The sequence below is a fragment of the Microcebus murinus genome, chromosome 5, assembly GCF_040939455.1.
Source record: "Microcebus murinus isolate Inina chromosome 5, M.murinus_Inina_mat1.0, whole genome shotgun sequence".
NCBI classification, from domain to species: Eukaryota; Metazoa; Chordata; class Mammalia; order Primates; family Cheirogaleidae; genus Microcebus; species Microcebus murinus.
The window spans coordinates 33,770,510-33,784,917 of record NC_134108.1 but is presented as its reverse complement, the minus strand read 5'-3'; the positions used below and the strand labels follow the sequence as shown (position 1 = coordinate 33,784,917).

Sequence of the window (14,408 nt, the reverse complement as noted above, 5' to 3'; positions counted from 1 at the left end):
GACAACCTCTCTGTCCCTTCATTTTGTTAAAGGCAAAATAATATTGTTCCTGTATACTTAATATAAAATAAAATAAATTATCAAATTTTGAGAGCCCTTAAAGTAATTTTTATAGATGGTGCAACTATAAGAGCATAATTCTAATGTATACTAATTAAGAATTCTTCTTGTTTCTAGTCAACCAAATTTATTATATCTCATTACAATTCTATTGCCTTTTTCTTTCCATAAAATATTATAATTAACTAGATTATTTTTCTATAAACCTAATAAACATTCATCTAAAGGGTTATCTGGTATATAGTATATAAAATAATAAGGCATATTATCAGAACTTTGGTGATCTTTCAGTTTTGAACTCTAGTTAGTGGGTAGAGGAGAAACTTATGGAAAATTCCTATGATTCACAATGGCTTTGGCTGTTGAGACTTGAGCACATTTATTTACAGTGTATTTATGAAACAAACTGAAAATGTTAAGTCAAACTCATTTCCACAGTTCCAAGGGAATCAGTCAGATAAGAAACCTGGGTATTTTATTAATAAATCACTCTCAAATATAATTATTTTTCTTTAAGGTAGATCTTAACAGGAATGATGATAACACTAAAAATATACAAAAAAATTCTGAAAAAAGTGAAAATGTTTGGTGGGCTTTCATTATTTTTCAATCACTTAATTGTTGGTACTAGAAATAGGAACCACAAAAAATGTTCACATTAAATAAATATTGCCTAAATAACAATGAAACAATACATACAGATTTTGGCACAACATAACAGCCTATGTTAATTTTATATCATAGGTTTCTTTTTGAGTTTTATCTGATAAAACTTTTAAGGTTGTTTTCTCCTTTGCAGTGGCCAGTCAAGTTTCTTCTAGAGTTCGCTGGGGAATAGCTGTTTTTAGTTAGAAGTCTAGGCCTCCTTTTCCATTGTAACATTTATGTTCACTGCCAAGTGGCTCCCATCACATCTTGTTATTTTTGATGTTTTTCATTTTTGAATATTTCTATAAATAAAAAAAGAGGGATCCATCAGCAATATGTATTGGAAATAACCAGGAAGAAAATTGCCTGCTTTTAAATATTGTTTATAAGACACTCACATGCATATATGCTTTTTGAGAAATAATTGGGAGCGATGTAGAAGAGTCAAAAGAGAAAAGAAATGTAAATTCTCAGAAACAAGGTAGATATTTCTATGAGGTAGTAGATAATACCTTAGGTTTTATCTAAAGTGAAGTGTTTTTCAGTTGACAAAATGCTTTTCTTTGCATTTTAGTTTATCTTTAAAACATCTCTATTATATAGGCAACGTAAGGTAGGAAACTGAGGCCCCACTGAAGCTGAGACCTGCATAGCAATCAAACAAGTAGTAAGGGATTGAAGGTGATTGTGTCTAAAAATGTCTGATTCCAGATCCAAGATTCTTTTGGCTGAGGCACTATGCTTACAGAATACAGCACAAGCCTAGTGGAGATCTAAGGACTACAGAGGAGGAAAAGGGTACCTATAAGTGTTAAACTGCAGAAAAAGCAACAAGTCTCAAGCATAATCTGTGCTGTCTAAAGCTCCTAGTTAACAGGTCCACAGACTCGCCATTAACACAGTATCATATCAAACTCTTAAGTAAAGCAAGCTATGTTACAAACATGAATTTTGTCTGTCTTCAGACAAGACACTTCAGTCCTTTCCACTATGGTTTCAATGGAGCCTGAGGGATGGATGGTTTTAAAAAAGCACTAATAGCAAACACCCCAACGATCAAGAGGAACAGAAAACCAGAAATCTCTCCACCTCTGTCATGCTAGAGATCTGTTAAGTTCTAGCCACTTGGACCTGGAGCAGAAGTCTCTGCAACTCTTGCTCCTAAGCACCGATTAGCCTACGACGTTCTTTCCTTTCTTCCCCCTTTTCCTTTCCTTCTTTCCTTCCTTCCTTCTTCCTTACCTCCCTCCCTCCTTTCCTCTCTCACATTTTCCCTCCCTTTTTTCTTTTCCTCTCTTTTCTCCCTGTCTTCCTTTCCTTCCTCCTGTCTTCTCTGAATTATTTTTCTGCCACACTAGCTATATCATCTAAGTTACCTAATCTTCATGTGCCTTATTTTCTGATTTTTTAAAAAAAGGAGGGAAAAAGGATAATAACACCTATTTTATGGAGTAGTTACAAAGATTAAATGAATTAATAGATATGAAAAGCCTAAAACTGTCTTACCAACTGCTGGCAATTTTGATGATGCGTGTGAAATACAAAGACAAAATACAGTTTTGTGACTTCTGAGGAGCTCACAGAGTAATTGGGAAGAAGAAAGATGATGTCAAGGCAGAAGTGAAATTTCTCCACACTTCATGTTAATTCCCCTGACAGCCTGAGTTTAGTTTCCTCTGTCAACATCTCCCTCAGTGCTAACAGGGGCTGGAGGTGGTCAGGGGTCTGGCAGGGAAGCTAGCCTGGAACCCACGCCTGCCTGGAACCCATGCCTGCCTGGACACATTCCCTCTCCTCATGAGTCACTGTCCTCAACTGCTGCTTTTAGATTTTTTAGGTCTTTCTTATATCACAAACATCAATAAAACTACACACACTGTAGAATACACATTATAGATGAAAGAACACAAGGTTTTTAGGCAGTATGCCCAGATGTAATTCCCACTTCTATCACTTACTATCTTTGTGACTTTATCTGTAAAAAAGGATAACAACACTATTTCTCTCTCATAGTGCTGCTTTTCTTGGGTGGGTGACGGATGAGGGAAAATGAAATAGACGTGTTATAGCACAGAGAACAGGAATCCGAAGACTTAGGTCTCAGTCCTAAGCCTACAATCTACAGTCTGCGTGTCTTGAGGAATCTCTGAATTTCATTTCGTTATCAGTGAATAAGTTTTGATAATAATAACTGAATCATAGAGCTGAGGAAATAGCAAATGAAATAATGGACCTGCAAGTGCTTTGTAAAACGTAAAGTGCTACAGAATTATTACTTGCTATTACCATCTCATATTCACATAAAACTATTATAAGCCTGTAGTTGGAAAGTTCAATCTGTCATCTTGACAGTTATTAGTCTCACTCTCCCTTGTCAATAAGCTGATTTAAGATAGTACATAGTCAAGCAGAAAAATGGGAGGCAAGGATATTAAAATAATTAGATTATCTCAAAATAAAATAATAGGATCTGAACAATCTTCATGTTAGAAGGGACCTTATAAGTCACCTCTCCCTGCCTGATCTAGCCCAACCTTCTTCCCAGTGCAAGAGTCCTCTAAATAACACCCATCCTCGGGTGGCCAGCTCTAGTTGACAGAGCAGATTTCAGATTGAATAGAAATTGTGTTCCTTATCATATTAACTTGCAAGAAATCTCAAAATGTGTAGGAACTGGTTTTTCTGACAATTATTTAGGTCTCTAAAACCTAAATTGATTTACAACCTTTATCTTCGTTGGCTTTTATCTCCCAATCCATTTGAAAACACCACAAGTTTAATATGGAGGAGATATTTCTCATACTGAATTGAATATTCACTAAACCAATTACTTAAGTGATCAAATTAGCTGAGCAATTTGGAGTCATATAGACTAAGTTCCTTGGAGATCAAGTCAAATATGTATTTCATCCATAAAATAGCAGACACAAAAATGGAGTTTTGTTTTGTTTTTCTCTCTAAAAAATATAGGCCGAATAAGTGACCTTAGATAGAATTTATATCTTTGTAACAATAACCTACTGTTCAATCCACAAAATGAAGTTATAAGCACGAAATTAGACAGATAATTTTTTGAATAAGAAGATTAAAGCAACAGAAAATTTTTATTTCCTTATATTTTGGAAGGATCAAGTTCAAGTATATTTAAAAGTGATTTACATTCTCTTATAAAGCTGATGTTTCCTAAAGCATTAATTTGAACCAAGGCCACTCACACTTCAGTTTCCTTCTTGAGAAGTTTGAGTGCCAGTCTCCTAAAATTGCTCACCCTGATGCTGAACAGTCAAACCTGCAGTAAGACATCTACCTGATTTAGGATGCAGCTTGATTATGATTTCTTCAAATTTTTTCTCCACATTTTCAACTGGATTTTCATCCATGTTTTTATATCTATGCCTACCATCTACTTCCCTTTCCTTAGCACCTTTAGTAATCAAATTGTTAGCTGAGATTGAACAAATAAGTTAATAGCTACTTTATATTCCCTCTCATTTTCAGTGACTAAGTGGATATTGCATCATGTTTCAGAAATGAGTCTTCTATTTGTACTCCCGACAACTGTTTTTGCATACAGAAAATGTTTTATAGCCACACATTATCTGTCAAGTAAAAAGAGAACTCTGGGCTTCATTTCGTTATTTAAAAAATACTTATTGAGAACCTATTATGGGCCAGACACTCTTCTAGAATCAAAGATAAAGCAACCTGATAAAAATCTTTGCCTTCATGGTGCTCGGTTTTGGGGGAAGTTATCAATAATCAGAATAAAGAAGGAATGTAAATAACAAGCTAGATAGCATAAAAGAGACAGGTAATCCCTGATAGGAGGCTTACAATTTTAAATGAGTTGGTTATGGTGTTCCGGGCAAGTGTTACAGTGATTGACCAGGGAAAGAACTGAGAGGCACACAGAGGGTCCCAGAATCAGCCTTTATTCTGCAGGCGGACTCAGAGGGGCATGCCACCAAATTTTGAGCACCGCTTCCTTATTTCTCTCCAGTCTTATACATTTCTTGGATCACACACAACCAATCAACTATGAGCATGCAAAATTATCCAATCTACGGTGGGATTAGTGGGATCAGCTATAAGCTTCACATGTATCCAATCAGCAGTGGATTTTGCCTCAGGGCCCCGGGGTGGGGGGTTTTTCCCTATCAATGGAAGGGATCACTGAGAAGGTAAGCATTGAAAGAAGACCTAAAGGAGATATAGCTGTAAGCCATGTGGATCTCTGGGGGAAGATTGTGCCACTTAGGAAAAAAAACCAAAAAAAACAAAACAGCTTGTGCAAGATTTGAGGATGGAGCTTCCCTTGGTTTTTGAGAAATAGCTAGGAGGCCAACATACCTCAAGCAGTGAGAAAAGGGGAGAAGTAGAGAAGTCACTAAAGGATTTTGAGGAAAGGAATGATATGATCTGATTTGGGTTTTAACACATTTACTCTGGCTATTGTTGAGAAGAGACACTATGGGACAAGTGTGGAACCAGATAGACTATTAGAAAGCTGGGATTAAAATCTTGGTAAGAAACAAAGGTTGATAGCAGTGGACATGGGGAAAAAATAGCCATATTCTAGATAATGTTTGAAGATAAAGCCAATAGGATTTGCTGATAGAGTGGAAGTGATTAGTGAGAAGAAGAGAAAGGTTGTTCACCATTCATCTAGTGTATTATTTGTTTCAAAGTGTGGTACATAGACTCCCTGCATCAGAATTACCTGAAGACTGTGTTGAACTAGATTCTCCTGGTATACCTGAGAACCTCAGACTCAGACTCTTTAGAGCAGAAGTTAGTTAATTTTTTCTTTGAAAAGCCAGTTAGTAAATATCTGTCACATCTACTCAACACTCCTGATATAGCACTGGAACAGTAATAGACAATATATAAATGAAAGAGTGTGGCTATGTTCCAATAAAATTTTATTTATAGACATGAAAATTTGAATTTTATATAATTTTCCCATGTCAAAAAGGATTATTTTGGTTTTGATTTTTTAACCATTTAGAAATAAGAACAAAACATTCTTAGCTCCGGGTTGTACAAAGACAGGCAATGGGACAGATTTGATTAACAGGCCGTAGTTTGCCAACCCTGATCTAGAGAACAGATCCCGAATACATCTTTTTAGCATGTACAATGTTTTTTAGGCACAAGAACTTTCATGTGAGGTAGATATTTTTATTCTAGTTTTAAAGATAGGGAAACAAAATCAGAAAGAAATGTGATTCTTTGAATTAGAGGTTACTCTTGGGTCTGTCTGGTTGCAAAGCCTACCCACTATACTCAACCACCTCTGAAGTATTTCCCAGTGGTTAATGTTCCTGACCAGCCACAGACTGAGGAGAGATTCAGGAGAAAAGAAAAAAGTTGCTTTGCCTGGAGAACTCTTTTTCCTTTTTAATATGTCGTATGGCTTTGCTTTGATAATTAACATTCTGCTGATGAGATCTCCCATTGGTGAAGGCTGACGAGTAAGATTTTCCATGAGCAGCAAGCACTGCAGGAAATAAATTAATCTCTAGGGAAGAAGAAGGGCCAAGTTGTCAGTGCTCACACAACTGCCTAATAGGAAATGATATTTCAGAATTGCTCAAAGAATGAAATGACTGCGGGTTCTCCTTCCAGCACATTCTTAAACATTTAGACCTTCTGAAAAGAGGGAAATAGGTTTGCTATAAAATGAAGAACAATCTTATAATATTTTGCTTTAGGGTGTCAGTATTTCCAAACTAAAATAGCATTCCCTAGAAATATAGGGAAAATTTTACTAATATCTTTATTTTATTGAGATTATGAAAAATCTGCATAGATGTTAAATAGAAGGATGAAAGATATACCAGATCTTTTGATTACCAGTTTAGAATTAGCCAATAATTTAAATAGCAGATTTTCTAGTCTTTGGAGTAAGAGTAATCATTGTGCTTAGAACACTACTTAGAGTAACATTAAATTATTGAGGTGTTCCTTTATTAAAATTGAGAAACAACAATGCGATTTATGATAATGATATCTAAAGTACCTATCTCTTGATAGCATATAATCACCCATTTAATCAATATAGAACCTTGACTAATCCTCAAAATAGCTCTGATAACTTAAACTAAAGCTCAACATAAAGATTATTTTTCTACAGATCCATTGTTTATACCCTAACTTCTACTTTGGCCTCAGTGGAAACATTCCCATGGACTTTGTTTCCTGCCATCTGTTTAATTTATCAAATAAGTAGGATCCTCGATGTGGTGGATCACCTGTATGTGGGTCTTATTTAGAGATGGGACATTTGAGCTCAGCAGTCTCAATGCTCTACATCAGAATAGGCCATAGAATCACAGGGCTTAAAGATTAGCTGGTGTGTCTCCTATTTTGGTGGGGAAAGTGAAGCTCAGACAAATGAAATGACTTCGGAAATACTACACATCTAGGTTGTGGCAGAGCTGGGACTAGAACTTAGAGCAAAACCTGGGTTTTGTTTTCTGACCCAGTGTTCCTCTCACTACTTGACTAGTCTAATTTATGGAGGACAAATGATGGCACAGATTGAGTCTAAAGTTGTAGTAATAATTCAAAGAACATAGTTGGAAATTCAAAGGGAAGGAAATGACATTAGAGAATGTGGAGTAGGAAAATATAAAATGTGCTCAACAGAGAACACTTATGTAGGGCAAAAACAAATAGGCATATTTAAAAGGTTACCCTCTCTGGCAGAGATTTCAGTTTCCAGAGGGACACATAAGGAGGAAAAAGAAAAACGTCCCCTGGTGTAGCCAGGCAGATCACCAGAAACAATTGCAGCAATTAATGAGTGACCCACATAATAACCAGATCCTCCTCACAACTAAATAATAATGCTCTTATCCCAAATGGCTTTGCCCTTGGCTGGAGGAAGCCACCTTGCCCACAGTCACAGCCTCTCCTCAGGGACAGCTGCATCCAATGATTGATTGATGCAGGGGGTATAAAGGTCTGTTCCCCACCAACCTCCCAAATCAGGGCAACTCTAAAGAGTCATGCCAACTTCAGAGCTCCCCGTGGGATCAGCTGAGGCCTTTGTTGTCACTGTATCATGATTCAACTTCCTCCTGTGCCCAGACCTGCTTGTGGGACTCTGCCTTAGGTGCTGTTCCTGAGCACACCTCCCAATCAGCTTTCCACATGCAAATGAATCCGAAGAACTGGATGTACAACAAAAAGCTTAACGCAGACATTTCCACTTAACACATGTCATCTACTGAAAATAGCTCCCAAGCTGATAGAACAGTGAAGTCCTGTGCTCCTCCTGAGCTGTTGCTGGTCAGGCAAAGTGGGGAAAGAGTTAATAGAGAGAGGCAGGGCATCCAGCCTCTGCACAATGGAGTGTTTCTTGTACTCTGAGGAATTGGTGACAATGCTAAGGAGCGTTTCTCATCCTTTCCACCGTCCATAGCATGCACAAAGACCATACAATTTCCAAGAAGATACAGTTCTCAAAAGGAAAACAAAATGCAGACAGAAACTTGGAGACTGTCAGAGCCACAACATCAAGTGGCCACAGCCAGCACCTTGAAGAGCATATTGCAGGGAAACCAAGTTTTCCTTGGCAATCAGCTCCCAAAGACTCAGTAGATAATTATTATCGCTTGACTTAATTGGAGTTTATTATGTACTCCAGAAACTTTCACTTATTCCATCTAATGTAACCTTCAAAATAGCCTATGGTGTAACACTATTATTAACCAAATTTTACAAATAAAGACATGGAGTCTAACGAATTGCTCATGGTACATAGTTAGTGGGTGAGGAAGCCAAAATTTAAACCAAACAATCTCAGTTCAGACTCGAAAGGTCTGAACTTTATCATCCTACCACCTAATCATCCTATTTTCAGATGATTATTACTTTTTTAGTAATTTAGGGACAACATAACATGTAGCATTAATAAAAACATTCCTAAAATAAGACATGGGCATCACCAAGCAACCAGATTGAATCAAGGGCCCCTAGAAGAAGGGCATCAATGAGATCTGGTGAAACATTTTCACCTCTTTCTTAGCAAAGAAGAGCCAGCAGCTGACAGCCCTGACACTGTGTGAGTTTACCATACCCCTGGCTGGAACAGTCACATTACCCAATGTGTGTTCAGCCATTCACAGCTACCGTCTAGTTGTTTACACTGAAAATCAAGATAAAGATAATTATCCCTTTAGTATAATTATTAGATACATATTTGAAAAGGTACTGCCCCATCTAACTGAAAGACTAGGTGTGGATATAAGGAGCAAAACTAAAAAAGTGGCATCCATTTCTATCTTAATTAGTCTTTTTTTAGTCTGTGATATGCTACAAAGTCTCTGCAACTACCACTATTGCCGAAAGGGAATTTCGGAAGTGACTGACTTATGTCTGAGAATTAAAAAGAGGAGAAAACTCAAACAGGGTTTCATTTGTCCATCCTGAACTCAAAAGAGGCTACTACATATTCAGAGATGAACTACTCATACCAAGTATGGTAAATGTTAACTATGGATCTAATTTCATTTTTCAAATATAAACTACTATGTATATAAAAATCAAGTTTGAAAATTATATTTTTGCTCTACTTTACTTTTGCATTTTTATATATGGAATTGTTATACAATTATAATTCGTACCTGAGAAACACTCTGTAATTTATTGCATTTACAAATGAGAAAGCAAATAAGAATATTGCCCAGATGTTCATACTGGGTAATTTCTAAATGATGTTGAAATCAACTTCATGTAAGAAAGGAGATTTCATTTTACTCTCTCTTTTTTTTTTTTTTGAGACAGAGTCTCGCTTTGTTGCCCAGGCTAGAGTGAGTGCCGTGGCGTCAGCCTAGCTCACAGCAACCTCAAACTCCTGGGCTCAAGTGATCCTACTGCCTCAGCCTCCCGGGTAGCTGGGACTACAGGCATGCACCACCATGCCCGGCTAATATTTTTATATATATATATCAGTTGGCCAATTAATTTCTTTCTATTTATAGTAGAGACGGGGTCTCACTCTTGCTCAGGCTGGTTTCGAACTCCTGACCTTGAGCAATCCGCCCGCCTCGGCCTCCCAAGAGCTAGGATTACAGGCGTGAGCCACAGCGCCCGGCCCATTTTACTCTCTTGAATGAAGTTAGGGAGTCTCGCTTGCTAGAACCACTACTTTAATTCCAGGTCCTCCTCATCCTTAAAACCATCACTTACAGGTAAGAGGTTCAAAGCAGGTGCTGCTCTGGTCTCTAACATAGTCTGCACTATTCTCCAGGGGCACAAAGCTGAGGCTATCGTGGACCATTCCAGAGAGATGCATACACAAGGGAAGATTAAATAACAAGTTTTCCTGTGATTGAGACAAAAACTTTGATCTTAGGAATTGTGTTATTTGGTACTTTTTAAGATCCATAATCTTAAAGAAAAAATAGTTTCCAATGAATTAATAATGGCTTGAGACTTAACACGCTGCAGCAATTTTCACTGCAGTGGTTGTTTCTTTTATAGTCACACTTGATTAGTATTAGAAATTTGGAGGAATTGCAATATGCATGGTTTTCAAAGCCCTTTACAGAATTTCATTTTTATCACTCGGAGAGAGTCAATGAAAAGGTAATAAGAAAAGCTCGATGGGATATTTTTATAGGAGTGTCAGAAGCCAGTAAGCTAACTACATGAAAGAACTCAGATTGCACAGACAGGGTTTGGAGCAGCAACACTTCAGAGACTTTATATCTAGTATTTTGACTTTTACATGTCCTTGGAGAAGAAAGTGTGCTAGCTACAAAACCAAATAAGGAGGGGAAAGGAACAAACCCTATACTTAAGAATAATTACAGTTTCAATTTTCCTACAAACTAAATGTGAAGTTTCAAAGATAAAGTGTAATAGAATCTGAGCTGGTCTGGTGTGTTTAAAATATTGCCAAGACAGATTGGTGTCAAAGATGGCGGACGAATAACACCGCCAGACAGAGGGTCTCTACAGAAAAGACCAATTCTAGCAGAAACTAGAGGAAAGAAGCAAGAAGACGAGCATACAGCGGACAAGGGCCGGAAGGAGGGGTACCTGAGACCCCGGGAGACTCCACGGGAGGAGGCTGCGGAGGAGAACTGGAGGCTGAGACCACCGGAGCAGCCCGGAGACCAGCGGCAAGGGTAGGTGGAATTGCTGTTTCCCCTCCCCTGCATTCGGGACTGCTGGCGGGCTCCCCAGTGGGTGGAGAGACCTGCGGACATCAGCCCAGAGACTGCCGCCGCTTGCCAACGGTGAGCCTGTAGCAGACGTGGCACCAGGTTCCCAACTTCCTCCGGGCACCTCCGTGTGCACGGACCCGAGCCGCGCGGCAGGCGCCATATTGCCTCCTCCTCCCCTCCGCCGACCCTACCCGCGGCTGCCCAGAGAGACAATACAGCCACCAGCCGGAGGCACCTCCAGGGAACGGGACCTTCCCGTTTGGGACCCCGCCCGCCCTCCCAGGTGCTGCTGGCACCCTGTTCCCAGGAAAACGGTGCCGACTCAGAGGCTGAGAGACATAGATCCAGCTTGGGCTCCCTGTGGGTGAATTAGGACCGGAAATCCTCTCCCTGGTGGGAATACAGTTTGAACTCTGGGACCCAGAGGTCGGACCTGCAGACCAGATCCCCTGCACCGAGGGCTAGCATTGCCCCGGGCACAGAAGGATTATACGCGAACAGCCTACTGAGGGCTGTGTGCCTCCAGGGGCGGATCGGCGTCCTAGAGGGCAACCCTCCTCCCAGGAGGAGGCCGTGCGCCCAACCCAGGTGGCGTTCCTGTGCAGGGAACCTCCCCGCCGGCACCACAGTCCGGGGAGGCCTGGTGGCTTGTGGTCTGGCCTGCTGGCAGAGGCCCAGGAGTAGCTGCAGAGTTGGGGAGGGTGGAAAGAAGCGAGGCCTGCTGCAGACTGCGGGTCTCAGACAGCCCCACCCCCACCTCCAGACTTTCTGGCTGAGCGGGACCATTCCAGCCCTGCCCTGACAGCTTTCCCTGTAAGCTGAGAACAGAACTTTGACCCCTGCTAACGGCCTGAGGGCAGGCTTACCCAACCCAGCTCCGCCCAGAACGAGAGCTGATAACAGGACTCAAAATCAACACCATAGCCTGTTCCTCCAAGCAAACGCCACCTACTGACAGGGGCGGCATCTTGCACAGCCTTTCCACGGCATCCACTGACTCAATATACAGGGAGTGGTCCAATTTCACCCACAGGCACCACCTAACGCCTCAGAAACTAAACAAGGTGTGTGAATACCCAAACAATAACCTAAGGAAAGAAACAACAACTGATCGACATGGGAAGAAGTCAGCGAAAGAACTCAGGAAATATGAAGAACCAAACGGAAAACACACCCCCAAGGAGGAGCACCAGCCCCCTAGAAACGGACACCGACCAAAATCAGGCAACCAATATGACAGAAAAGGAATTTCGTATGTGGATCATAAGAACACTCACCCAGCTGCAACAACAACTCAATAACCAACACCAAGAAAACACAAAAAACCTCCAAGAAATGGAACAAAGGTTCAACAAAGAGATTGACACAGTGAAGAAAACTTTAACCGAAGTCCTGGAGATGAAGAATCAACTCAGAGAACTACAAAATACTGTGGAAAGTCTCAAGAACAGGGTAGATCAAGCAGAAGAAAGAATCTCAGAGCTTGAAGATAACACCTTCCAATTAAATAAATCAGTCACAGAAATACAGCAGAGAAACAAGAGAAAAGACCAAAGCCTACAAGAGCTGTGGGATTATGTGAAAAAACCTAACGTGAGGGTCATAGGTTTAGCCGAAGGGGAGGAAGACAACACTCAAGGGCTGGACAAGCTTTTTGAAGATATAATAGAGGAAAATTTCCCAGGCCTTGCTCAAAATCTCGATATACAAGTTCAAGAAGCCCAGAGGACCCCTGGGAGATTCAATGCAAGCAGGAAGACGTCACGTCATGCAGTCATCAGACTGACCAAAGTATCAACTAAAGAGGCCCTTCTAAGAGCTGTAAGACAAAAGAAGCAAGTGACATACAAGGGAAAGCCAATTCGAATAACATCAGACTTCTCTAATGAGACTTTACAAGCAAGGAGAGACTGGGGCCCCATTCTCACTCTTTTGAAACAAAACAATGCCCAGCCTAGAATATTATTCCCTGCAAAACTAAGCTTCATATATGAAGGAGAAATAAAAACATTCTCAGACAAGCAAAGGCTCAGAGAATTCACCAAGACAAGACCAGCCCTACAAGAAGTACTTAAAACAGCGTTACGCACGGAACATCATAATAATAATCCACGGATATAAAAACAACCAAAACCCAAAGATATTAAAGGCCAGATATTACAATGGCTCAAGACAGAAATCATAGCAACAACATCCAACCCAACAGAATGATCAGTAATCTACCTTACCTATCAGTTCTCTCAATAAATGTGAATGGCTTAAACTCTCCACTCAAGAGACATAGGCTGGCTGAATGGATAAGAAAATACAGGCCAAGTATATGCTGTCTTCAGGAAACACATTTAACCTGCAAGGATGCACATAGACTAAAAATAAAAGGGTGGAGATCAATATTCCAAGCAAATAGAAACCAAAAGAAGGCTGGTGTGGCAGTTCTACTTTCAGACGATTTAGTTTTTAAACCAACAAAAGTAGTAAAAGACAAAGAGGGTCATTATATAATGGTGAAGGGCACAGTCCAACAAGAGGAGATAACAATTTTAAATATATATGCACCCAACTTAGGTGCACCCAGATTCATAAAGCAAACCTTACTGGAGCTAAGCAAATGGATTAATAGCAACTCCATAATCGCCGGAGATTTCAACACCCCACTGACGGCACGAGACAGATCCTCCAAACAGAAAATTAATAAAGAAATAATGGACTTAAACAAAACTCTAGAACAATTGGGTCTGACAGACATCTACAGAACATTCTACCCAAAATCCACTGAATATACGTTCTTCTCATCAGCTCACGGGATATTCTCTAAGATTGACCATATCCTAGGACACAAAGAAAATCTCAAGAAATTTAAAAAAATAGAAATCATACCATGTACTTTCTCAGATCACAGTGGAATAAAACTAGAAATCAACCCTAACAGAAACTCACATTTCTACACAAAAACGTGGAAATTAAACAACCTCCTACTAAATGATTACTTCGTAAATGAAGAAATCAAGACGGAAATAAAAAACTTCTATGAAGAAAACGACAATGGAGAGACAAGTTATCAACTCCTCTGGGACACAGCTAAAGCAGTTCTGAGAGGAAAGTTTATCTCCATAAATGCCTATAACCAAAAGGCAAGAAGACCACAAATATACAATCTAATGAAACGACTCAAAGAGCTGGAAAAAGAAGAACAGACCAACCCCAAACCCAGCAGAAGAAGTGAAATCAACAAGATCAAATCAGAACTAAACGAAATTGAAAACAGGAGAGCTATTCAGGAGATTAATAAAACAAAAAGTTGGTTCTTTGAAAAAATAAACAAAATTGACACGCCATTGGCTAAGCTAACGAAAAGCAGAAAAGAGAAATCTCTAATAAGCTCCATCAGGAATGAAAAAGGAGATATCACAACTGATCCCAAAGAGATACAAGATACAATTTATGAATACTACAAAAATCTTTATGCACACAAACTGGAAAATGTGGAGGAAATGGACAAATTTCTAGAAACACACAGCC

The 14,408-nt window shown here is 39.6% G+C and overlaps 1 protein-coding gene across 2 annotated transcripts in view; it reads right to left on the bottom strand.

Annotated features, from left to right (window-relative positions):
• Positions 1–264: 264 nt before the first annotated feature.
• Positions 265–14,408, bottom strand: part of THEMIS (thymocyte selection associated) — a 168,415-nt gene continuing 154,271 nt past the window's right edge. For both annotated transcript variants that reach the window (XM_012736554.2, XM_076002978.1), the window contains exon 6: positions 265–1,010. In XM_012736554.2, the coding sequence (XP_012592008.1) occupies positions 979–1,010 (32 nt within the window). In that variant the 3' untranslated portion in view covers positions 265–978. The remainder of the gene's footprint in view (positions 1,011–14,408) is intronic.